Source organism: Scyliorhinus torazame, chromosome 13, assembly GCF_047496885.1.
Source record: "Scyliorhinus torazame isolate Kashiwa2021f chromosome 13, sScyTor2.1, whole genome shotgun sequence".
NCBI lineage: Eukaryota > Metazoa > Chordata > Chondrichthyes > Carcharhiniformes > Scyliorhinidae > Scyliorhinus > Scyliorhinus torazame.
This window is the reverse complement of record NC_092719.1, coordinates 164,511,751-164,538,566: the sequence shown is the minus strand read 5'-3', so window position 1 is coordinate 164,538,566 and position 26,816 is coordinate 164,511,751. Positions and strand designations below refer to the sequence as shown.

The following is a 26,816-nucleotide window of genomic DNA, read 5'->3' as shown; positions in this document are numbered from 1 at the left end:
CACCAAACTGGCGGCACCCATCCGCGGGTATGTCCAGGGCGGCACACACGGGAGGCCCCCGGTGCGGGCACTGCCACCAGACGGTGGCCCTGACAGAGGGGACGACTGACGGTTCTCAGGGCACCGACAGGGCAGGGGTGGGGTGCGTGCTGGCAACCGGGCCGGCCATGTAGCCCATGGCACCTGTTTGTGGAGGGGTGTATACCAATGCTGAAACACTGTCTACCCCACCCCCAACAGATAGTACAATGTTTAGCCATCTTCCAGCGTTGTTGGTTGCCGTGACGGGGGCTGCTGCCCTGCATGAGGCCCAGTGGGAGCTGGAGCACAGACGTGACAGGGAGGTGGCGGAGCCTGTTGTAGAGCAGCGGGCTGCAGTGGGGCACATGCAAGCCACCCAGGCCGTTTGGCCACACGCCTGAGAGGCCCAAGAGGAGCACCACGCCGCGCGGGTGCCACAGCAGGAGGAGGAGGAGGACGAGGACGAGGACGAGGACGAGGAGGAGGAGGAGGAGGAGGAGAGTGTGCCACGGCCACGGAGGCGTCCGATGCGACAACGTGTGTACCAGCCCCTCATGTCCTTCGAGGACCTCCCAGACAGGGCGTGCAGGAGGAGACTCCGTTGAGCCGGATGACTGTCGCCCACATCTGCCACCTGATGGCACACTTGGCACCACGTGGGACCGGGGGTGGACATGCCCTCCCGGTGGCCGTCAAGGTGACGTTCACCCTTCACTTCTTCGCGACGGGGTCGTTCCAGTCACCGAGTGGGGATCTGTCCGGCATCTCCCAGCCATCGGTGCACAGGTGCGTCCGGGCCGCCACCGACGCGCTGTACGATATCGCAGACCGGTATATACAGTTCCCTGTGGACCACGCCCATCAGGGTGCCCGCGCAGCGGGTTTCGACGCTGTTCCCCAGATACCCATGGTGCAGGGGGCGATCGATGCAGTGCACATCGCCATGCGGCCCACGTCGGAGGAAAGAGTCGTGTGCCTGAACAGGAAGGGTGCCGCTACAATGATGCCCATGCAGCGACCAGGAGGTGTGGTCGAGAGGTGCTTTGGGCTGCTGAAGATGCGCTTCGGAGAGGGTCGGCTGTATTGTCGTGGTCTGCTGCGTCCTGCACAACATAGCCCAGCAGAGGGGCAATGTGCTGGAGGAAGACGGTCAGGATGAGGGGAACTCGTCTCCAGATGAGGGGGATGGCGAGGGGGAAGCAGATGCACGGGATATGGGGGATGGACGGCAATAGGAGGCTGCCCAGTGCCGCCAGCTGAGCTAGCAGGCACGGGTGTCGCTGGTAGCTGCACGTTTCGGAGACCACGGTGGGGGTCAGCAGTGATGGGCATGGGCAAAGACAGCAGAGTTCAGCACCTCCCCCACCACCGACCACCCTCACCTCCCACACCACCACATCACCTGCATGCATACGACCCCTCCATGACACATTCACCTGCGGCACAACGGGATGGGGGCAAACGGTTGATATGGAAGCGGGTCTGGTACAAGCATGGTACAAGCATGGCGGATAATGACAGCCCGCCTTGCGATGGGCTCCGAGCCATACATTGTTCAACAATGTCTGACTCATGGCCACATCAAGACCCTCCACCTGGGTGGACCCTGCACGCGGCCCAGACACTGCATCCCATGACCCTGGCGTATGACTGGGGGCAGGTTGGCGTGGGAGAACAGTGGGGGGGGGGATTGCGGGGCCGCACATCACACGCACCGAAGCTGAACTTCTATCGCAGCGCCCCTCCCCTCACACGCAGTCCCCGCCCGCATCGGACAGAGTACAGAGGCAGCTCACATAGGTGTGGAATGTGTTTAATAACAAACATCCTGTACATGTGCCCCAGCCCATCTAACTATTCTGTGTCCTGTACCCTTGTCAACTTACTCATCAGTGTCTACCTTTCTGGCCTTACGGGCCCTATGACTACGTCTCGGTGTTCCCCCAGACGGGACAGCAGAACTGGAGATGGACTCCTGTGATTCTTGCCCTGTGACTAGGGTCCCCTATGGCAGCCGTTTTCTGGGGCGGCCCCGCCTGGATGGGCCAGGCTGCACCTCGGGGCAATTAGGATGGCGTGGTGCCATCCTGTTCTGCCCACTGACCACTAGATGCACCAGGGACGGTGGGGGGAGTCCAAGGTGGCACGGCACTCCGGCGCCCTCCCCTGCAGGGGGAGCCGGAACGAGCCCCAGCACCTCCTCCTCCCTCGGGGTGCCCGGTGGCCCCCGGGGCTCTCTATGGGATGGGGGTGCGAGCGGATCCAGCACCCGGGGCACCATCATCACCTGCCGCTGCCAGTCCTGGAGGCCCGCGCTGGTATCGAACAGGGTCTGTACGTTCGCAGCCATGGAGCTCAGGGAGTTCACCATCCCTGTCTGGCTCTGTACAACGCCGTCCATCACCCGGCAATGGCGCTGATGCTCTCCACAATGGCCTGCTGGGACTGGGCCATGGACTGCTGAGACTGGGCCAGCTTGTTGAGCGCCTCTGCGATGTTCAGCTGGCCCTGGCTCATGGCTGCCTGTGAGACGGCAGCCCTGTCCTGGGCCGCGGAGGACACATGCACAGATAGCCCCATGCCCTGCAAACTCAGTCCCATGCCCGACACCGTCGCCACCATTGTCTCCACCGCGGACGCCACTCGTGCGGTGTCGGCCTGTGTGGCACTCATGACCGGCACCATTTCCTGCTCCTGGACGCAGATGCACTCCTGCACTTGCGTCTGCAGGTGCTGGAAACCGGCCGTTACCTTCTCACTCCCCTGGGTCCCTGACTGCATCGGGTCTATGGGTGGGCGGGGGAACTCCAGGAACCAGGGATCCATCTGAGCGGCAGGTGTTTGCCGGGACTGGGCTGCCCTCCGACCGTCCGGCCCCTCGGCTGCTCCTACCTCCACCTGCTGTACCGGATCGGCTGTGTGGTGCGCACCAGTTAGTGTCCCAGAAGCCTCATCACTAAAATGGCCAACCGAGGTGAGAATATCTGCGGTGGCGGAGGGTGCAGGGGACAGCTGTGACGCAACCTCAGTGTCTTCATCGGACCCCAGGTCGGGGGTACCCTGGGGTGTCATGTCCCGTATGTTCATCCCCTCCGTGTTGGTGTCGTGTTGTGTTCTTTCATGTCTGTCTGTCCCCTGTGTGCTGGTGTGCTGTGTCATCGTGCCGTGCCTGTCTGTGCCCTATGTGCTTGTGTCCTGTATCGTTGTGTCGCGCCTGTCCGTCCCCTGTGTGCCTGTGTCCTGTGTCATCGTGCCGTGCCTGTCTGTGCCCTATGTGCTTGTGTCCTGTATCGTTGTGCCGTGCCTGTCTGTCCCCTGTGTGCCTGTGTCCTGTGTCGTCGTGCCGTGCCTGTCTGTCCCCTGTGTGCCTGTGTCCTGTGTCGTCGTGCCGTGCCTGTCTGTCCCCTGTGTGCCTGTGTCCTGTGTCGTCGTGCCGTGCCTGTCTGTCCCCTGTGTGCCTGTGTCGTCGTGCCGTGCCTGTCTGTCCCCTGTGTGCCTGTGTCCTGTGTCGTTGTGCCGTGCCTGTCTGTCCCCTGTGTGCCTGTGTCGTTGTGCCGTGCCTGTCTGTCCCCTGTGTTCTGGTGTCCTGGGTTGTCATGGCATCACTGGACTGGGCCGGAGGGCAGTTGTTGGGGCTGCCCTCCCCATCGCTGCTAGAGTCCCTGCGGGATGGCCGCCTAGGCGCTGGCCGGGGGTGGTGTAAGCCTGATGCGCCTGGTTGATCTGCGTCAGCTGGCCGTCCTGGCGCAGGCCGGGGGCGGTGGCTGCCAGGTGCGCCCGGTTCGTCTGCGTCGGCTGGCCGTCCAGGCGCTGGATGCGGGCGGTGTCTGCCAGGTGCTCCGGGTCGGTCACCACATGGCCCTGCGACACACATGGTTAGGCAGGTGGAGGGGACAGTTCTGAGGGGAAATGGCTGGAGGTAGTGGGCTGAGGGGAGAGTGCTGAGGGGAGAGTGCTGAGGGGAGAGTGCTGAGGGGAGAGTGCTGAGGGGAGAGTGCTGAGGGGAGAGTGCTGAGGGGAGAGTGCTGGGGGGAGAGTGCTGAGGGGAAGAGTGCTGAGGGGAAGAGTGCTGAGGGGAAGAGTGCTGAGGGGAAGAGTGCTGAGGGGAAGAGTGCTGAGGGGAAGAGTGCTGAGGGGAAGAGTGCTGAGGGGAAGAGTGCTGAGGGGAAGAGTGCTGAGGGGAAGAGTGCTGAGGGGAAGAGTGCTGAGGGGAAGAGTGCTGAGGGGAAGAGTGCGGGGGGGAGAGTGCGGGGGGGGGGGAGTGCTGAGGGTAGTATGCTGAGGAATATTAACTTATTCCCTTCTAAATAATGTTGCTTTCAGAAATACACTAATTGTAACAATAGATGAACTGAGATACAATATGAAGAAAAATATAAATATTTGGCAGAGGGAACAGACTCTTGATGGCAATCCATTTGGCATTTTTTTCCATGTAGAATTGTAGCAGGTATCCCATGATTAACAGCTCTGTGAAAAGATCTATATTCAGAAAGGCGAGATGTTTGAAGCCTATTTTGGAGAAAGGAAGCAAATGCATCCACTCATTCTAACTTCCCTAGCTGCTGATGAGGCAAAAGTTCACAGCCAGCCTTACTCTATGATAACATTAATTTGAAAATTCACTGCCAAAGCAACTTACAATATTAAAATAAAAACAGAAAATGCTGGAAAAACTCAGCAGGTCAGGCAGCACCTGTAGAGAAAAAGCACAGTTAACATTTCAGTTCAATGACCTTCCGTCAGAACTGGGAAGTGTTAGGTTTTGAGCCGGGTGGGTAAGACAAGGACACGGCGATCTTCTGGTAAGGTAGAAGCAGGAGAGACTGCCTGACAGAAGATTTAGTTTTTCAGGGGCCAAAGGTAATGGTGATGAGGCAAAAAACGAAACAAAGAAACAGAAAATGTTCCCTAAGCAGGTGTGCTGCTATCTGAAAACAAAAACAAAGTGACACAGTGGTTAGCACTGCTGTCTCACAGCGCCAGGGTCCCGGGATCGATTATGTCCTTGGTTGACTGTGTGCCGTTCCCATGTTCTCCCCATGTCTGCGTGGGTTTCCTTCGGGTGCTCTGGTTTCCTCCCAGTCCAACGATGTTCAATGTTAGGTGGATTGGCCGTGTTAAATTGCCCCTGAGTGTCCAAATATGTGCTGGGTTAGCTGGGGTTACGGAGTTATGGGAAAAGTGCGGGGAGTGGACCAAGGTAGTGTGCTCTTTTGGAGGGTCGGTGCAGACCCTATGGGCCGAATGGCCTCCTTCTGTACTGTAAGGATTCTGTGGATTCTCAGAGAAAAAGTGAAATGTGCAAAGAAAAGGAAGTAAAAAGGTGGGAGGGTGATGTGCCATCAATTATAACAAAGACGAGTTGTGGAACAAAACTGTGACTTTAATAAGCTAAACGAGAACCTGCTGGCAACTGATCCCGAACTGGGGCAGGGCCAGAGGTCGGCCACCTTTATACAGAGCCTGAGGGGAGGAGCCACAGGCGGAGCCAGCAGAGACAACAAACCATATATATACAATAAAGTAACAGTGGCTTACCACAATATATATAATACAGTATCAGTGGTTGACCACATTCACCCCCTGTTTAAAAAAAAGAGTCCGGCGGGGGTGAAGTGGACTTAAAGATCGAGTCTATCGGGGGCTTTGACCTTCTGCCGTGAACGCCTCACTCCCGGCTGTGGTGTGGGCACTGGTGTCGAGACCTGCGTGTCTGGGAGCGTGTCGTCTTCTTCTTCGTCCAGTAGTTGAGTCGGTGGAGAGGGAGACGGTGTAGGGGCGGGGGGGTGGTGGTGGTGGTGATGGTCACTGGGGAACCTGCAGGTGCCAAATCCCAAAGGGAGACTGTGTCCTGCCGCCCGTCATGGTATGCCACGTAGGCATATTGTGGGTTGGCATGGAACAGAAGAACCCTTTCGATCAGGGGATCCGATTTATGACTCCTCGCATGCTTCCGGAGGAGGACGGGCCCTGGGACTGTCAGCCAGGACGGGAGCGAGACCCCTGAGGTGGACATCCTGGGGAAGACAAACATTAGTTCGTGAGGGGTCTCATTGGTGGCAGTGTACAGGAGCGACCGGATGGAGTGGAGCGCATCGGGAAGGACCTCCTGCCAGCGGGAGACTGGGAGACCTCTAGACCATAGGGCAAGAAAGACGGCCTTCCAGACTGTCGCGTTCTCCCTCTCCACCTGTCCGTTTCCCCGGGGGTTGTAGCTGGTAGTCCTGCTTGAGGCGATGCCCTTGCTAAGCAGGAACTGACGCAACTCGTCACTCATGAAAGAGGAACCCTCATCGCTATGGATGTAAGTGGGGAAACCGAATAAGGTGAAGAGACTGTGCAGGGCCTTGATGACAGTGGCAGAGGTCATGTCAGGGCATGGGATGGCGAAAGGGAAGTGTGAGTACTCGTCAATAATGTTGAGGAAGTACACGTTACGGTCAGTGGAGGGGAGGGGCCCCTTGAAGTAGATGCTAAGGTGCTCAAAGGGGCGGGAAGCCTTTGCTAGGTGCGCTCTGTCTGGCCGATAGAAGTGTGGTTTGCACTCCGCGCAGGCCTGGCAGTCCCTGGTCATGGCCCTGACCTCCTCGATGGAGTAAGGCAGATTGTGGGCCTTGACAAAATGAAAAAACGGGTGACCCCCGGGTGACAGAGGTCATTGTGGAGGGCCCAAAGTCGGTCTACTTGTGCGCTGGCACATGTACTGCGGGATAGGGCATCTGGGGGCTCATTGAGCTTCCCAGGTCGAGACAAGATATCGTAATTGTAGGTGGAGAGTTCGATCCTCCACCTCAGGATGTTGTCATTCTTAATCTTGCCTCGCTGTGTGTTATTAAACATGAAGGCAACGGACCGTTGGTCAGTGAGGAGAGTGAATCGCCTGGCGGCCAGGTAATGTCTCCAATGTCGCACAGCTTCCACAATGGCTTGGGCTTCTTTTTCATCGGAGGAGTGTCGAATTTCAGAGGCCTGGAGGGTACGGGAGAAGAAAGCCACGGGCCTGCCCGCCTGGTTGAATGTAGCGGCCAGGGCAAAGTCAGACACATCGCTCTCCACCTGGAATAGGATGGACTCGTCTACTGCGTGCATTGCAACTTTGGCAATATCTGCCTTGATGCGGTTGAAGGCCAGTTGGGCCTCAGCCGTCAAGGGAAAAATGCTGGATTTAATGAGTGGGCGGGCCTTGTCCGCATAATTGGGGACCCACTGGGCATAATAGGAAAAGAACCCAGGCATCTCTTCAGGGCCTTGGGGCAGTGGGGGAGTGGAAGTTCCAGGAGGGGGTGCATGCGGTCGGGATCAGGCCCTAGGACTCAGTTTTCCACAACGTAGCCAAGGATGGCTAGGCGGGTTATGCGGAAAACGCATTTCTCCTTATATGTGAGGTAAAGGAGCTTAGTGGTGTGGAGGAAGTGTTGGAGGTTAGCGTCGTGGTCCTGCTGGTCATGGCCACAGATGGTGACATTATCCAGATACGGGAACGTGGCCCGCAGCCCGTACTGGTCAACCATTTGGTCCATCTCCCATTGGAAGACCGAGACACCATTGGTGACGCCGAAGGGGACCCTGAGGAAGTGGTAGAGGCGGCGATCTACCTCGAAGGCAGTTTATTGGCGGTCCTCCGGGCGGATAGGGAGCTGGTGGTACCCGGACTTCAAGTCAACAGTGGAGAAGACTCGATATTGCGCAATCTGATTGACCATATCAGATATGCGGGGAAGGGCGTACGCATCGAGCTGTGTGTGCCGGTTGATCATCTGACTGTAGTCGGTGCTTTTCCCCAGTCTTGACGACCACCACTTGGGCTCTCTAGGGGCTCGTACTGGCCTCTATGATCCCTTCCCGCAGGAGTCGCTAGACCTCTGACCTGATAAAGGCCTTGTCCCGGGCACTGTATCATCTGCTCCTAGTGACGACGGGCTTACCGTTCAGGGTGAGGTTAGCGAAGAGCGAGGGTGGAGCGCCTTAAGAGTCGCGAGGCTACAGACAGTGAGGGGGGGCAGGGGTCCACCGAACCTCAAGTTAAGGCTTCGGAGGTGGCACTGAAAATCAAGACCCAGTAATAGGGCAGCGCAGAGATGAGGGAGGACGTAGAGCTTGAAATTAGCGTACTCTACGCACTGTACCGTAAGGGTTGCGACACAGTACCCCCCAGATCGCCACGGAATGTGATCCGGAAGCCAGGGAGATTTTCTGGGTCGCGGGTAAAATTGGGAGAGAGCAGCGCCTTACCATATCTGGATGGATGAAGCTGTCAGTACTCCCAGAGTCGAAGAGGCAGGTCGTCTCGTGCCCGTTGATCCGGACGGCCATCATGGATTTAGTGAGGTGATGAGCTCGAGACTGGTCGAGGGTGATGGAGGCCAGCGTACAACTGGGTGAGCAGGGGTTCCGGGAGGGGGCGGGGTGATTCCAAGATTGCGGTCCCCATGGGTCGCATGTGGCGGGTGGCGTTGAAGATGGCAGCCTCCACGGGTCGCACGTGGCGGATGACGTGGTAGATGGGGCAGTCCCGACAGGCAACATGCAGCGCTGCTGCTGGGTCTGGAAACTTGAGGAACAGGTCGGGCCTGGCAGACTTTGGCGAAGTGGCCCTTCTTTCTACACCCGTTGCAGATCGCGTTCCGTGCTGGGCAGCGTTGTCTGGGGTGCTTACACTGGTCACAGAAGAAGCATCTCGGGCCTCCGGAGTTGGCGGATTGATGAGCGGCACAGGCTTGCGACGCACCCGGGTCGGGTGATGGCAGCGCCCACGATGTCCACGAGGGTGCCGCGCCGTCGGAGGTGGAGGCATCCATGTTATGGAAGGCCACTTCCAGCGAATTCGAGAGCTGCACTGTCTCTTGGAGGCAGAGTGTACCCCCTTCTAGCAGGCGCTGGCAGATGTAGTTAGATTTTATGCCAGCGACATAGGCAACCCTGATCAGCAGCTCCGTGTGCTGGACAGCCGATACCGCCTGACAACTACAGTTCCCGCCGAGTACCCGCAAGGCACGCAGGAATTCGGCCTGCGATTCTCCGGGGCGTTGACGCCTCGTGGCAAGGAGATTCCTAGCGTACACCTCATTTACTGTCTTTACATACTGCCCCTTCAGCAGCGTTATCGCCTCCGCGTACGAGGCAGCGTCCCTGATAAGGAGGAAAACCTGCAGGCTTACCCGGGCGTTGAGGACTCGAAGCTTGTGGATGTCGGCGACGGTGTCGGCAGCAGATTCGAGGTAAGCTTCGAAGCAGCTTAGCCAGTGCTCGAATGTGGCAGTGGCGTCGGCTACTTGGGGGTCCAGTTCCAGGCGATTAGGCTTGAGTGATGCATCCATCTTAATCGTTTAGCTTATTAAATTGATGTGCCATCAATTATAACAAAGACGAGTTGTGGAACAAAACTGTGGCTTTAATTAGCTAAACGAGAACCTGCTGGCAACTGAACTTGGGCAGGGCCAGAGGTCGGCCACCTTTATCCAGAGCCTGAGGGGAGGAGCCACAGGCGGTGCCAGCAGAGACAACAAACAATATATACAATACAGTAACAGTGGTTTACCACAATATATATAATACAGTAACTGGTTTACCACAGAGGGGTGGGGGCCAGAGCTTATGGTCTGAAATGGTTGAACTCAATGTTGAGACCGGAAGGCTCTCAAGTGCCTAATTAAAAGTAACTTCATCTTCCGCTGTCTTTGACCTTGTCCCACCCACCTCTTGCTCAAAACCTATTACATCTCTAACTTTTCCCAATTATAAAAAGCCATTGACCTGAAACTTTTAAATCTGTTTCTCTCTTCACAAATTCTGTCAATCTGCTGAGTAGTTCTAGCATTTGCTGTTTTTCTTTCAGATTTCTAGCATCAACAGTTATTCTGCTTTTCATTTTGACTTGGCGTAATAGACTCTTAGTTTAACAGTGAGGCCACAAATCTGTGAAGCAAAAGTCCTGCAAGCAAAGCTGGAATATTCCACTGTTTCTATTAATACATATGTCTGGTAAAACCTACTTTGTTTTATTCCTCAAGCTCTTTCCAAATAATTGCTTTATGCCCATGACATAGTTATATATTGATATAATATCAGTTCCTAGAAATTAAATCCAGGTGATGTATCCTTATTAAGATGAGGTGGGCCATACTGGCTGTCATAGTTGATGGGATACACAGAAGTGCTCAGTGGCAACATGCACAAATTATCTTGTGCTCGTTCAAATCCCATATCCGTAAACGGTGAGAGGAAAACCCCTAACTTCTTGGGCGGGATTCTCCGACCCCCCCTGCCGGGTCGGAGAATCCCTGGGGGGGGGGGGGGGTGGCGCGAATCCCGCCCTAAGCCGACTGCTGTATTCTCCGGCGCCGGTTTTCGGGCAGGAGTGGGGATCATGGCCTTTGCGGAGAAGACAACCCCCTGCGCATGCGGCAGAATATGCCGGCCGATCTGCGCATGCGCGGAACCACGCCGGCGGTTCTGCACATGCAGGAGATTACGCCGGCTCTTTGGCGCATGCGCTAACTCGTGCAGTCCCTTCGGCGCTGGCTGGCATGAAACCAACACCTCCGCCATCCACCTAGCCCTCGGAAGTATGGAGAATTCCACACTTTCGGAGGCTGTTGACGCCGGAGTGGTTCGCGCCATTTTCCGCCAGCGTGGTGACTTGGTCCCCGTACAGGAGAATTCTGCCTCTTATCTTTTGTTGCATATGTACCTACTTTTCTAGGTGAAGCGCTTGTATAATTTACTCTAATGTTCAATCCATTCTTGCTTTTAGTAACTGATATAAAATGGAATTCAGTTCTCAGACATTCTCAAGTGTTTAAGATTCAATAATAGCACTGACTTGGCAAAAGAAAAGGGCATTGAGCCAACTTTCCACTGATCACACAATTTTCTCATGATAAACTGTACAATTTATTTAATGTCTTCAGGGAAGATGCAATTAAATTTCTTCTTAGTTCTCGGAATCTTAGCCAATGAATATCCAAAATATGTCGAACCATTCATCATACGATGTTCCTTTTGAGCTGCTTGCTTTCCAAAACATGAGATTTCCATGCAGCAGTATACTTTGGAACAGCTTGTTCCATGGGACATTGGATCTTCATCTTTTACTTCCAGTTATAACCTTAAATTTATTTTTGCTGTGCAGATAATTTCCCAATTCTTTCTCAAAGGAATTAATGGACAAGGAAATAGCTGCTTTTGCTAGGTGTCTGTTCCACCTGATAAGAATTCTGTGGGGAAAATAATTTTGTCTTAATCTCTCATTTTGATTTTGCATTATTAATTTTCTGGTGAGTCTTCTGTGCTCACACCCCAGATTAAATACTGTGCTTTCATTTGTACTACCTATGCCTTTCAGCAATTTAAAGGTCCTTTTATGGACTTTGTCAATCTATTTTCCAAAGAAAAGTTCAATATGTGAGTTTCCTTTCATAATATAGCACTCTGAAGCCCAAAACCAGATGACTTAATAGTTATTAATTTCTTGGCTTTTGTTGAAAATGATCAGTTTGAGCAAGCCACCTGCTTCGAGTTTTTTGTCACCTCCCATTTAAAGAGGGTCAAGAGGGTCAATGAAGCAATTGATCAGTGACTATGATCGTTGGTCGGAACTGAAATCAGATAAAACCAATATTAACTCTACTGTGCCCACCTATGAAGGTTACAATCCTGCCCGCTGTGTCTAGATTTGGCTGATGTGAGAGGCTACCTCATGATGATTTTGACAGGAACAGCCTTTCACTGCCACAGCTGAGAGAAAAAAATTCTGTCACATCAAGAAGAGGCTCCACCATGTTGACTTTGAACAGGAGATGTCCACTGCTGCTTCCTCCTCCTGGAGCTATGAACTGCCTGATGGGCTGGTAGTCATTATTGGCAATGAACAGTTTAGCCGACCAGAGATCCTCTTCAAATCATCCTTCTTAGTTATGAAATCCTGTCACATATAAAAGAACACTCCATCACAAACTCCAGTTGAACTCCATCATGAAGTGTCTTGGATATGTCAAGGACCTGTCTGCCAACACCGTCCTCTCAGATGGCACTATGTATTCTGATAATTTTTGGCCATATGCAGAAGGAGATCGTAGCTCTGGCTCCAAGCACCACGAAAATCCAAATTATTTTTTCCATCTGAGTATACATCTTTAGACTGGAGTTTAAGTTCCATCTTGGATTCCCTACCCGCCTGCCAGCAGATGTGGCTTAGCAAACTGGAATACAATGAGTCCGGACCTTCCATTGCCCACTGCAAATGCTTCTCAATGAACTTTACCTCTCAGAATAATCGTGTGAGATTAATTGACATGGCTTTACTGCAACTCTCAGAATAATCATCTGAGATTAATTGGCATGGCTTTACTGCCTGTCTCAGGAACAAAAACTTGAATAGTGAAGGGGTATTTTTGTTGTCAAACAATCCAGAAGTTCTGCAGTACATTCAAGGGTTTAATTGTACATTTAGTCATTTCAAATATTAATAATAATAATAATAATAATAACGCTATTGTCACAAGTAGGCTTCAATGAAGTTACTGTGAAAAGCCCCTCGTCACCACATTCCGGCGCCTGTTCGGGGAGGCCGGTACGGGATTGAACCCGCGCTGCTGGCCTTGTTCTGCATTACAAGCCAGCTGTTTAGCCCACTGTGCTAAACCAGCCACTATTTATGTGGCTATTGATATAAAGGTTATTAAAGCCTTTGTAAAGGTTGCTCAAAAAGTGGAAAAATACATCACTTTCTGCAGTATTCCTTAACGGTAAATTATGTAATTGGATAATGTCATTTTTTCTACTTTTGGTCACAGATATTTGTTAATATATGATTTTGGTATGGAAAAATGTTTGAGTGCGATTCAGCCACCATGTTGCGCCTGTCGTGAATAGATGGAAAGGCAAAAATCGAGATTCGTGTTGGGCATGAACTATTTTGTGATTCAACCGGCTGCCTCGCGATCACAAGTTCCAGATGGTGAGAAGATCATTAAGCCTAATTTGATTGACGTCGAATGCAGCAGCCTCCCCAGTGAGAAGCCACTCGGGAGTCATTTGATATTCCTTTACAAAAATGGGAAATTGGCGCAATGGGTCTGAAGGGAGGTGAGTAGCTCTTTCCATTTACTGGCATGCAGCTCAGAGGCCCCGGAGCTGCTGCCCCAGAACTCGGGGTGGCGGGGTGAGGGGGGTGTCCAGGAGTTTTGCATCTGTGAGGCCTTCAAGCTATGTTTAAATATTGTGGAGACCTACAACAGAGGCAACCACAGCTGCAGTTTTTCAGTCCTACCAAACTCTTCCAGGGCAGAGACCTGCTGCTGCTTCTCTCATGAAAGTCAATTTCACCTCCTTTGATGTTTCACAGATGATGGTTATTTCAGATGAGGGTGAGTCTTGTAAGTTGTGATAGCACTTCACACTTCCAAACTCTCAAGTGCCTCCTCAAAGAAACAGGTGCTCTGTCTGAGAGGATGCGTGGACTGGATGTCTTGCAACCTTTGATGCCTGAACAGTGTGCCTATACTCTTAAGAGTGTCAGCACCATAAAGGCAGCTGACAACAATCAAATACTAAGGAGCAGGACTTCACCACTGAGGACCCTCTTGAGGTTAAAGGATAAGCGTCTGAATGAGCAGAGGACAGCTGAGCACGATGTCCCTAATGTTGCCAGCAGGGGACTGGAGTCTAGTGCTTCCTGATCTGGCCAGGAATGAGTGTGCAGAGTGAGGTTTTCCAGCACAACTGGCTCATTGGATGACACTCTGAGAGAAGCCAGGACAGTCATGGTAAGGGTGGTGGAGGCCTGCAGGATTTGAGTGTCCGGGATGGAAACCCTAACTGATTGTCGGTCTCTCTCCTTCTCCAATTCCTTCCTTGACAAAGATGTTTGCTGATATAGATACCGCAGAGACTGCCTTTGTTGTGCTTGTCGCAGCTGAGGTGGGCAGATGCCAAAGATGGCAGCAACGCCAATGCAGGCTGGAGGTGGCACTGGATGTGCAGGGAACCACCGCATGCCCTGAAAACCTGGCTGTCCATCAGGATGAGGAAGAGTCAAAAGGGGAGGACAGCAACGGCTCAATTTTACAGAAGTTGTTGGTCCTTCATGAGCTGCCGGTGCAATTTATGCCGCAGAAGATTGCATCTCAGCAGAGAGACAGTGCAACCCCTGTGCCATGTCCTCGTGAACATAGCACCCCATGGAGGAGGAGGAGGACACCTGCTCCTGGTGACCGTGAAGGTCACTGCAGCCCTAAACATTTACACCACCAGGTCATTCCAGGGCTCGAGCGGGGACCTGTGTGACATTTCCCCATCTTCAGCCCACAGGTGCATCTGGGAGCTGATGGATGCCTTGTATGCCCAGACTTCCGACTATATAATTTTCAACCTGGACCAGGCCTACAAAGGTGCCTGGGCTGCAGGATTTGCTTCAGGTCCAGGAGGCGATCAAGGCATGCATGTCAATCTGGGAGAACCAGAGCATCAGGGAGTACCCTATATTAACAGGAAGGGGTTCCACTCCCTGAATGTTCCGATTGTGTGCGGCCACCACCTGAGGATCATGCATGTGTGCATCCATTCCCTGGGAGGTTGCATGACAGCTTCATCCTGGGACACTCGGAGATCCCCATTGTCTTTGAGGACCACCCAAGGATGGCGGGTTGGCTCAAGGGATACCAACTAACGTCATGGCTGATGGATTGCCAAATATGGCATCCTGCTGAAAGCCATTCTTTCTCTCTCCCACTCCCTCCCTCTCTTCCCTGCTTGAGCAACTTGCCCTGCTCTATTTCGGCTCTGCTCCTCTTTTGTGATGGTGTCCAAAGGGAACGCATACTACTGCACCCATATCTGCAAGGGAGTGGTTTCTGCAGAATCCTCAAAGTCAGCACAAAATCCTTTAGCTTCTGTCACACCATTCTCTTTACAGAACTGTATAAACTCTGCAAACCACCAAACGCTTGTACAAATGCAGCAACGACCAGTAAAAATCAAACAACCAATGTGCTTTTTTCAACCTAAACGTCGTTGATGATCCATAGAATTTCCTGGAGGTCAATTCTGCTGCTGAGCATTTGTTCAACTGTTCGAGTTTCAGAGAGGTTGTTAACTGAAGCGTTGAGCTGCTGTCAAATCAGCAATATACAGTGATTGTTGTCATGATCCACCTACTCAGCACACTTCCAGTAGACACTTCCTATATGTATCCTAATGCACCAACTTAAATGGCCTCCTTCATCAGATGTGTATATATGCACTGGAAGGAAATTGGCAGTCATTGAATGGAAATGACAAAAGCTAAGGAGCCACATTTTGCAACCTAAACCTGTTTTCTGGTGCAATGGATTACTGGAATCTTGTTGAAGCATTGGATGTCTTGTCTGTGGCTGGAGAACCAGCAAAAGACCCATGCTGTCTTTGGGAAGGCCTGTTCAATAAACCAATCAGGCAAAGCTAGCTTTGGGTCTTTCTCTGGAATCTAAACCCCGGGGGTCGAAGTTTCACCAACTGAGAGCTGCCAGCAGCTCTTGTGCCCAGCAGCATCACAAGGGAGGCCATGGTTGTTGCAGGAAAAATGCCTTCTGGAGCCCCAGGATCATGGAACAACCCAAGCAATTGACCAGCATGGGGAAGTAATGTAGAGTGGCGGGGAGAGGGGTGTAGTGGGGTTGGCTGCAAGGACACTGGGTGTCTCTCTGCCTCAGCTTTCTGATGTTGAATCTCTCGATCAGGCACTGAATGCTTTTGATTAGATTGGATTGGATTGGATTTGTTTATTGTCACGTGTACCGAGGTACAGTGAAAAGTATTTTTCTGCGAGCAGCTCAACAGATCATTAAATACAGGAAAAGGAAATAAAAGAAAATACATAATAGGGCAACACAACATATACAATGTAACTACATAAGCACTGGCATCAGATGAAGCATACAGGGTGTAGTGTTAATGAGGTCAGTCCATAAGAGGGTCATTTAGGAGTCTGGTGACAGTGGGGAAGAAGCTGTTTTTGAGTCTGTTCGTGCGTGTTCTCAGACTTCTGTATCTCCTACCCGATGGAAGAAGTTGGAAGAGTGAGTAAGCCGGGTGGGAGGTTTCTCACACACCCCTATGACTTTAAAGTTGGCACAATTGCAGCTGTCGTGCACATTGTGAGTTTTTAGGCCCGCCAGCAGCTGGGTTCATATCAGTGGTGGCATGATGAGGTCATTGAGTGGCCATTAATTAGTCACACAAGGGCCTCAATAGGCGCTGGGGTGGTAAGGTCGACCACGGCCCTTGCTGCTCAGAACTTACTCTAGCAGAGCCGGGAAAGTGGCGGGCATGCCCTTGCCACCTCCAAGCTAACCACCAGCAAAAACACAAGATTTTGCCTGATATATTTTAAACTCATTCCACAACCCACCTGCCCAAAGTGTGTTCAGATTTATAATTGAGGCCATAGATTCAGGTGGGATGTGAGGAAATATCACACAAATGCTTGTTTGTTACTGGAACTAAAGTAGTTCTTGTGGTGAACCACTATAATAGGAGATGTAAGGTAGGACCTGCTCTACAGGTTCGCCGGTAGCTCCTGCCGGCTGGCTCCACCCACGGAGAGCTGTATAAATATGTATGACCTCCAGTGTCCTGCCATTTCACCAGCTGCAGCAGGAGGCCACGCATCTGACTGTAATAAAGCCACATTGTACCCAACTTTAGTCTTTGTGCAATTGATCGTGCATCAATTTATTAAAGTCAGATTTTCCACAGAATGGATATCCGAATTAAGCAAGATCGCCTGCAGCTGGATTTGCACTCGCTCGATGCCAGGAAAGACTTTACTCACTGTCTAGCATGTTTTGAGGCCTACATCAACGCGGCGGACCCCGCGCCAACGGAGGCTCAGGAGATAAACGTCCTGTACTCCAGACTGAGCTCCAGCGTGTTCCTGTTGATCCAAGACGCCACGAATTACACAAAAGCAATGGAACTCCTCAAAGAACACTATGCACAGAAGACGAACTAGCTCTTCGCCAGGCATGTACTTGCCACGCGCTCGCAACTACCTGGTGAGTCCATCGAAGACTTCTGGCGGGACCTAATCGCACTCATCCAGGACTCTGACTGTCAGGCCGTCACGGCCGCCGAACACTCGAATCTCCTCATGCGCGATGTCTTCGTGACGGGGATTGCGTCGGACCATATCCGTGAACGATTGCTGGAAGGGGCCACGCTCGAACTGGCGGAGAAGAAAACCTTGGCGCTCTTCATGACGGTCGTATCCCGTAACGTACAATCGTACCTCTCCCGCCGTGCTGCCCACCCTTCTTCTCCTTCCTACCCCTCCTGGACCCCGCCGACGACGTCCTCAGCCGGGGGCCTCCCTTCGCAATACTCCTGCGCCCCACGCCGATCCGTGCTTCCAGGGGGTCCCTGCTGCTACTTCTGTGGTCAGCAGAAGCACCCCCGCCAACCCTGCCCGGCCCGCGGCCCGCACTGCCGTTTGTAAAGCCTGCAGTAAAAAGGGCCACTTCGCGGCCGTGTGCCAGGCCCGCGCAGTCGCTGCGATCGCGCCCCCTATCGCCCCCTCCCCCACACCAGACGCACAATGGAAGCCGCCATCTTGTCCCGACCCCGCAATGTGCGCACCATGGGCGCCGCCATCTTGGCCCGACCCCGCAATATGCGTACCATGGGCGCCGCCATCTTGTCCCCCACAGGGTCTCCGGACATCCCGACATCGGAACCACACACGCTCGCCACCTTTAGCATCCGATGGCTACCCGCAGCTCGCTTCGATGACGCTGGACCAATCTCGCCTGCACAACCTGGCCACTGCATCGACGACGGTTAAAATCAACGGCCACGCGACGTCGTGCCTGCTGGACTCCAGAAGCACCGAAAACTTTGTTCACCCAGACACGGTAAGGCGCTGCTCCCTCGCGGTCCACCCTGCCAATCAAACGATCTCCCTAGCCTCCGGATCCCACTCAGTCCCGATCCGAGGCTTTTGTACAGTCACTCTCATGGTACAGGGCGTAGAATTTAGTAACTTCCGCCTCTATGTCCTTCCTAATCTCTGCGCTGCACTCCTGTTTGGGCCTGGACTTCCAGTGCAACCTCCAGAGCCTCACCCTCAAATTCGGCGGACCCTTACCCCCCCTTACCGTTTGCGGCCTCGCGACCCTCAAGGTCGATCCCCCCTCCCTTTTTGCCAATGTAACTGTGGATTGCAAGCCCGTTGCCACTAGGAGCAGACGGTACACACCCAGGACAAGACCTTCATCAGGTCCGAAGTCCAGCGGCTGCTTAAGGAGGGTATTATCGAGGCCAGCAACAGCCCCTGGAGAGCCCAAGTGGTAGTGGTTAAAACTGGGGAGAAACACAGGATGGTCGTGGACTATAGCCAGACCATCAATCGGTACACGCAGCTCGACACGTACCCCCTCCCACGCATATCTGATATGGTCAGTCAGATTGCGCAGTACGGAGTCTTCTCAACAATTGACCTGAAATCCGCCTACCACCAGCTCCCCATCCGGATGTCGGACTGGCCATATACTGCCTTTGAGGCGGACGGTTGCCTCTACCACTTCCTTAGGGTCCCTTTCGGTGTCACAAATGGGGTCTCGGTCTTCCAAAGGGAGATGGACCGAATGATCGACCAGTACGGTTTGCGGGCCACCTTTCCGTACTCAGATAATGTCACCATCTGCGGCCATGACCAGCAGGACCACGATGCCAACCTCGATAAATTCCTCCACACTGCCACTCTTCTCAACCTGACCTACAACAAAGAGAAGTGTGTGTTCAGCACAACCCGGTTCGCCATTCTCGGCTACATAGTCCAAAACGGACTTCTCGGGCCCGACCCCGAGCGCATGCGCCCCCTCATGGAACCTCTCCTCCCCCACTGCCCCAAGGCCCTCAAACGCTGCCTGGGGTTCTTTTCCTACTACGCTCAGTGGGTCTCAAACTATGTGGACAATCCCGCCCACTCATTCAGTCCACCCAATTCCCCCTTGCAACCAAGGCACAACATGCTTTCGCCCGCATCAGAGCAGACATCGCTAAGGCTGGGATGTGCGCAGTGGACGAGTCACTGCCTTTCCAAGTAGAAAGCGACGCTTCAGACGTCGCCCTTGCCGCCACTCTAAACCAGGCAGGCAGGCCCGTGGCATTCTTTTCCCGCAGCCTTCATGCCTCTGAAGTTCGACATTCATCTGTCGAGAAGGAGGCCCAAGCTATCGTTGAAGGGGTGCGGCATTGGAGGCATTACCTGGCCGGTAAGAGATTCACTCTCCTTACGGACCAACGGTCGGTAACCTTCATGTTCAATAACACACAGCAGGGCAAGATCAAAAATGATAAAATCTTGCGGTGGAGAATCGAGCTCTCCACCTATAATTACGAGATTTTGTCTCGCCCCGGTAAACTCAACGAGCCCCTAGACGCCCTCTCCTGAGGTACATGTGCCAGCGCACAAGTGGACCAACTCCGGGCCCTACACGACAGCCTTTGACACCCGGGGGTCACTCGATTGTACCATCTGGTCAAAGCTCGCAATCTGCCCTACTCCGTCAAGGAAGTAAGGACAGTCACCAGGGACTGGCAGGTCTGTGTGGCGTGCAAGCCGCACTTCTACCGACCGGACCGTGCGCGCCTGGTGAAGGCTTCCCGCCCCTTTGAACGCCTCAGCGTGGATTTCAAAGGGCTCCTCCCCTCCACCGACCGTAACACGTACATTCTCAATGTGGTCGAGGAGTACTCCAGATTCCCCTTCGCCATCCCATGCCCCGATATGACGTCTGCCACCGTCATCAAGGCCCTCAGCACCATCTTCGCTCTGTTCGGTTTCCCCGCCTACATCCACAGTGACAGGGGATCCTCATTCATGAGCGATGAGCTGCGTCAGTTCCTGCTCAGCAGGGGTATAGCCTCCAGCAGGATGACCAGCTACAACCCCCGGGGAAACGGGCAAGTAGGACAGGAGAATGGGACGGTTTGGAGGGCTGTCCAGCTGGCCCTACGGTCCAAGAACCTCCCAGACTCTCGCTGGCAGGAAGTCCTCCCTGACGCTCTGCACTCCATCCGGTCACTATTGTGCACCGCCACTAATACCACACCCCATGAACGTGTTTTTACCTTCCCCAGGAAGTCCACATCCGGGGTGTCGCTCCCGACTTGGCTCGCTGCTCCAGGACCAGTCCTTCTCCGTAGGCACGTCCGACTCCACAAGGCGGACCCCTTGGTGGACAGGGTTCACCTGCTCCACGCCAACCCTCAATATGCCTGGTTTGAGTTCCCCGACGGTCACCAAGATACTGTCTCACTCAGGGACCTGGCACCGTCAGGTTCCACCCCAATACACACCCCCACCAATGCGCCCCCCCCCCCCCATCTCCCACCGCGCAGTCAATATTGACCCCACCAGACCAACCCCCCCCCCCCCTCCCCTTTTCCGCACAAGAGGACGAAGAGGACTTCGGCACGCTCCCGGAGTTCCCCGATGACTGGCCAGCATCAGCACCGCCACCACCGCCATCAGTGCCACCTCCACCACAGCCAGCACCGACTTCGCCGCCACCGTTACGCCGCTCCCAACGAAGCACCGAAGCACTGGACCGGCTGAACCTTTGACGGACTCCGGACTGTCAACATGGACTTTTCTTTCCCTACCACTGCACATACTTACACTAATTGTATATAGTTTCATGTCACCCCCGCCGGACTTATTTTTAACAGGGGTGAATGTGGTGAACCACTGTAATAGGAGATGTAAGGTAGGACCTGCACTACAGGTTCGCCGGGAGCTCCTGCCGGCTGGCTCCGCCCACGGAGAGCTGCATAAATATGTATGATCTCCAGTGCCCTACCATTTCGTCAGCTGCAGCAGGAGGCCACACATCTGACTGTAATAAAGCCACAGTTGTACCCAACTTTATTCTTTGTGCAATTGATCGTGCATCAGTTCTTTGAGGCTAAATTTGACAAATACCCTTAAGTGAAACGTATTATTAGGCATGACCTCCGATTCAAAATTGTAGTCAGCCATTTTGGGATGGAAATGCAGAATTTCATTGAGGCATCAGGGGCCTCGCCTGCCGACTGGAGAGTGGCGAGATGTCTGCGCTGCGTCTGTTCAGGAAGTCCTGCTGAACCACAAGCCAATTGGGCAGTGGCACGGCTGGTGCAGGCCTATCTGGAATCAAGACCCGGAGGCTGTCATAATATACACCAGAAAATCATGGTGTAGACACACACTGATGGACACACAGTGGGACCAATCAACACACACAACACCGCAGCCAATCACCAGTGAGAACACACGCACAATAAAGACAGGGGGCATCAGAGTTCCCGCTCATTCGAGTTGCAGCTAGCTAGGAGGACAGAGCTCACAGCCTGCAACACAGACATTCACCATGTGCTGAGTGCAGCGACTGGTTATGACAAGGCAAAGGTCTTTAGTTAAAGCTAGTATCGTATTAACCCACAGTCTAAGTATGTTTAAACAGTTAATCATTCAATAAAATAGTGTTGCACTATTTCAAGTGTTGGTGACCTGTATGTGATCCAGAACACCTAACACATCAGAGGCGGAAGTCAATGAGACGCCAGCAGCTCTTGTTCTCAGCAGTGCCAAGGCGAGGTGGTGGATGTTGCTGTAAAAATGCTGACTGGTTGTGCTGCGGCCAAAGCCAAAGGTAAGTATTGTTGAGGGGGAGGGGGGAATTTTGAGTGTTGGGGACATCACTGGGACGGGACAGAGGGACTGCAGGCCCTGCCCCCTTCCTGTGTCAGATCTCTCAATCCAGCACTGAGTGACTGGAATCGCCCCCCAGAGGCGACAAGTTGACCACACAGTTTAACCCGTTGTGCATGCCGCATGTCGACAGACCTGCCCGCCTCTGGGTTAATGCCAACAGCAATGGGATGGACCCTTAAATAGTCATTAAATGGCAGCAGGATGGAAAGGCTGGCTAGCGACTTCCTACCTAGAACTTCGTTCTGGTGGAGACGGGAAGGTAGTGGGGTTCCCCGCCTAATTACATGCACTTGCCCTCTCCAAGCGTGCCACAAACGAGACCTCAGGATTCCCCTCTGTAACCATGTGGCTCCAAATTTTGGGATTTGTGAAGCATTCCTTGTTTCAGTCCTACTCTGGTGCTCTCCCACAACCCTTTTATCGGCACATCGATGACCGTTCTGGTGCCGCCTCAGGTTCCCATTTGGACCTGTAAAAATGTAGTGATTTCACTTCCAATTTGCATCCCTCTATCACCTTCACATGGTCCATCTCCGACACTTCCTTTCCCTTCTGGGGATATTCTGTTCCCGAGTATACATTCCAGTTGCTCGACTCCCACAGCTACCTCAATGACAGCTCTTCACACCCCACATCCTGTAAGAACTCCATCCCATTCTCTCAGTTCCTTCATCTCCATTGCATCCGTTCCGATGATGCCACCTTCCAAAACTGCTGCTAACATGTCTTCTTTCTTCCTTAATCATGGTTTCTCACTCACTGTGGTTGACAGGGCTCTCAAACATGTCCAACCCATCTCCTACACCTCTGCTCTCACCCTTTCCCCTTCTCCCCAGAACCAAGGAAGTGTCCCCCTTGGCCTCACTTCTCACCTACCAGCCTCCTCATTTATAGGATCATGCTCCACCAGTTCCGTCAACTTGAGCATAATGCCACCACCAAACACATTTTTCCCTCACTCCCCCTCCACCCCCGTCAGCATTCCGCAGGGACCATTCCCTCCTGGATATCCTGGTCCAATCCTCCACCACCCCAATACCTCACCCTTTTCCCATGGCACATTCTGATGCAATCACAGACGTTGCAACACCTGCCTCTTTACCTCCTCCCTGCTCACCATCCAAGGGCCTACACACTCTTTTCTGATGAGGCAGCGTTTCATGTGCACCTCTTTTAATCTGGTCTATTGTATTCGCTGCTCCCAATACAGTCTACTCTGCATTAGAGAGACTAAGCGCTGACTGGGGGCGCGATTCAGAGGACATAAAACAAAGTCGGCTTTTGGGCATGTTGGTGAGGTGTTTCTGGATGGCTGCATCGCGAGATTAACCACACTATTCACTGGACTTGCGTTTTTTTGGGAGTTTCTTCCCGCTGAAGCTACAAGTTAGTGATTTCCTGCTCCTCGCAGAACAGGGTGCCATTTAGACTAGCGGCCCCATTCTCTTCCACCGTGCCCCCTTTCAGGACCACCCCTTGCTTCCTGGACCCCTCCCTTCGCCCCGCCTGAACCTTCTCGTGGCCCGTGGAACCCCCCTCTAATGCGCAAAGCCCCCGTGGGCCCAATCTCTGGCAGCAGTACCCCTGGCAGTGCCAGGGGAATGCCAGGGTACCACCCTGCCCTGTCCCCGACCACCCGGGGGTCTCCAATAGCCTTCGAGACCCCTTGAGGTGCCATTACGCCAGTCTGTTGAAACCAAGACCAGTGCTAAATGGTGACCAATCAAGGTCTCGCAGATGCCTCATGCCTCATTTAAATATGCTGATCGCGCTGGGCGGAGCGAGTCAGGTGACTCGCAATCGGCCCAGCGCCAGAAGCAGAGCCCGATTTAGGGTTGTCATGGGATTCACCTGTTGCATCCAGCTCCACATTGGGCGCAATATGGTGGCTGAACCACGCCCTGGATGACTGCTTTGCAGAACTCCTTAGGCCCTTTGAAACCAGGACCCAGACCTTCCTGCGCTTGCCATAACACCATTGTGCTCTCATGCCCACACGTCCTTCCTTGGCCTGCTGCAATGTTCCAGTGATGCCCAACACAAACTAGAGGAGCAGCACCTCACCTGATTAGGCACATTACAGCCTTCCAGACTTAACATTGAGTTCAATAACTTAAGACTGTGTACTCCCTCCTTCACCTTCACCCATTTGTCAATTTATTTTCCTTTCTTCCATCAATCTGTTTTTCCTTCACTACCAATCTGGGGCCTTTTATTCCTTGTTCCAGGTTGTCCCTTGACATTGTTCTGCTGTTAACACATTCTGAATGTGCCACTATCAGCACCCTTCTTAGCCATGATCACTTTATTTACATTTCATTTGTCTTTTTGCCCACAATATCTTTGCCAATCTCTCCCGAGCCTCCATCTATCACCGGCCCTCTATCAAGTCCATTTGCTCCACTCTCTCCACCGCCCCCCCCCCCCTTCCCCAATAACAGCATAAATCTCATCCTATTTCCACTTCTCTCTAGCTTTGATGAAGGGTCATCCAGACGCCAAACATTAGCTTTGTTCTCTCTCCACAGATGCTGTCAGACCTGCTGAGATTTTTCAGCATTTTCTGTTTTTGCCCCCATTCTAACTAGCTCCCTGTCCTGGTTTACCCTCTTGCCATAGAGTATTTATTTCATACTCTACTATGTATTGAAAAATATATAATGTCACGCAAGATTTCCTGAGACATGATTGTATGACTGGGTGGCTGGCTATGATTGCGGGGCAACACATTACTATGGCACACAAGAAAAATTAAAGGTGGTTTTTGAATGAAATGGGAACACAGCTTTGTTTTAGATAACACAATTTACCTACATTAGTGAATTTATATTTTTCATCCATTATGGTTGGCATTGAAGTTTAAAAATGTAAAAGTTTCACTGTGTACATATACTTCTCAGTGTTTGGACGATATAAACCATATTAATCTGCAACTGACAATCAGAACGTTTGACACTGGATTTTGCTACTGTGGTTTGATACTGCTGCATTTGTGCTCTCTTTAATTTGCATTAATATCATCAAAAGATGTTTTTATATGGAGTAATTTACTGAACACCTCTAATTACTGCAATAAAATTATCATCTTAATTGTATAATTTTACAAAAGGTCATTTTTATACAGTGTTCTTTGTTTGCATGTGTGACATATTCTGCTGGGATTTTGGATGTTGTGCCAGGATATTGTTGCTGATTATGTATGACGTAACTAATGCAATTTTCACTGATTAATGAAAGCTTTGATGAAGGGTTACATGGTTTTTAATTGCTTCAGGTTGATTATTTTAACCATTGCAGTTCTGATTTACATACAGATTGAAAAGTACGGTAAACAAATCTTAGCAAAAACTTTGCATTAATGTTTTGCTTTCCCCCCCTTTTTAAAAACAGATGCAGATTTATCTGTCAAGCCTTGGCAATGATGACATTGAGTTGGCATCAGGAAGAAATTACATTAGAGGAGCAATGGCTATATTCCTTCAGGTGAGATAAGTTGTGTGCTTTTATTGCATTACTGTGCAAAGCATTCTTGTCCACAGAGCCCTGTGCTGTCACATCTAAAACTCCAGTTTGAACGCAACCTATCATGTGGAATTGAATAAAATGTTTGACAGCTGTTAAGGATCCTAAGTGTGAAAAATATAGGCTCTTACATTTGATCAGAAATTGGAACAGAATCTTGTTCTTCTCTGAAGGGATAACAGTATGAGAAGGAAATGGAATGTTACGGTAGTGTAGTTCCAGGTCCAGGCAAGCCAAAGGATCAGTTCTATTATAAATAATCTGCTGTACAAGTCCCTTAAAGCTGGCGCTGGACTTTCATAAAACCCTGTCACCCATGCTTTCCCTATTCTAAAGCATACTGAATAAAAGCAATCTGCCTCTAACCTTCAGGCATTGTAACTTCAAAACTGAACTGCAGACCATAACTGTCATAACCTGGGGTTAAGCAGGTCATGGGACACTTATGAAACCTTAAGCAGGCCATGGGACACTTCTAAGATTGGGGGACTATGGGGAACACACACACCACCACTGAGGAGGGGCAGGGCGCCCCCTTCTACATCCTGAATAAAACCGGAGGGCCATGAACAGTGAGCTGGACCCGGTAGTAAAGTAACTGCTCTAGACTCTTGTTCTGTTGCATTAACCCTTTTTCCTTTTGATTCAACTTGTTCTGCTCGGTGTGGACTCCTTTCCGGACCGTATAATAATAGCATTGAGCAAGATTTGGGGCTTCGGATCAGGCCCAAATGTAGGGTCAAATTGTGGACATAAATCTGCACTGTGTGGGGAACATTCACCTGGCAGTGATTTTCCTGAATTGGGTCCCCCTCTTGGGTGGCCCGGCTGCTGATTCAATTTTTTAATTTTAAAAATTGCAGATAAGCTGGAGGCACCATCTCAAATGAAAACTGAAATGAAAATCGATTATTGTCATAAGTAGGCCTCAAATGAAGTTACTGTGAAAAGCCCCTAGTCGCCACATTCCGGCGCCTGTTCGGGGAGGCTGGTACGGTAATTGAACCGCGCTGCTGGCCTGCCTTGGTCTGCTTTAAAAGCCAGCTATTTAGCCCTGTGCTAAACCAGCCCCTCTATCTCTCTCCATCTCTCTCTATCTATCTCTCTCTCTTGTTACGTGGAGAGACAAGCTGCTGCTCCTACTGGCCCTCCAGCTTTGAGAGCCCACCCTCCATCCTTTATGAATGGCGAGCCTGCCTTCTTGCCAGTAATTGGTCAATTCTGGGAAAATAGCTGCCAGGTAACTTGCCCACATAGCGCAGGGATTTATCTCCATTTGACCCCGATGTCATGGGCCCATCCCAAAATCGTGCCCCTTAATTCCATTTTCAAAGCTGAAGCTCAATGACCATCTTTGTTTTCTTTCAATTTAAATTAGGTGAGTTGGGCGGAATGGTGGCACAGTGGTTAGCACTGCTGCCTCAAAGCAGCAGGGACCTTGGTTCAATTCCAGCTTTGAGCGACCGTGTGGAGTTTGCATTTCCTCCCTATGTCTGCGTGGGTTTCCACCGGGTGCTCCAGTTTCTATCCAAAGATG

At 52.1% G+C, this 26,816-nt stretch overlaps 1 protein-coding gene across 5 annotated transcripts in view; it reads left to right on the top strand.

The window, feature by feature from the left end:
* LOC140388345 (receptor-type tyrosine-protein phosphatase gamma-like) overlaps positions 1 to 26,816 on the top strand; it is a 1,184,455-nt gene that overhangs the window by 666,491 nt on the left and 491,148 nt on the right. For all 5 annotated transcript variants that reach the window (XM_072472367.1, XM_072472365.1, XM_072472362.1 and 2 more), the window contains one exon: positions 25,148 to 25,240. In XM_072472367.1, coding sequence (XP_072328468.1) covers positions 25,148 to 25,240 — 93 coding nt within the window. The remainder of the gene's footprint in view (positions 1 to 25,147; positions 25,241 to 26,816) is intronic.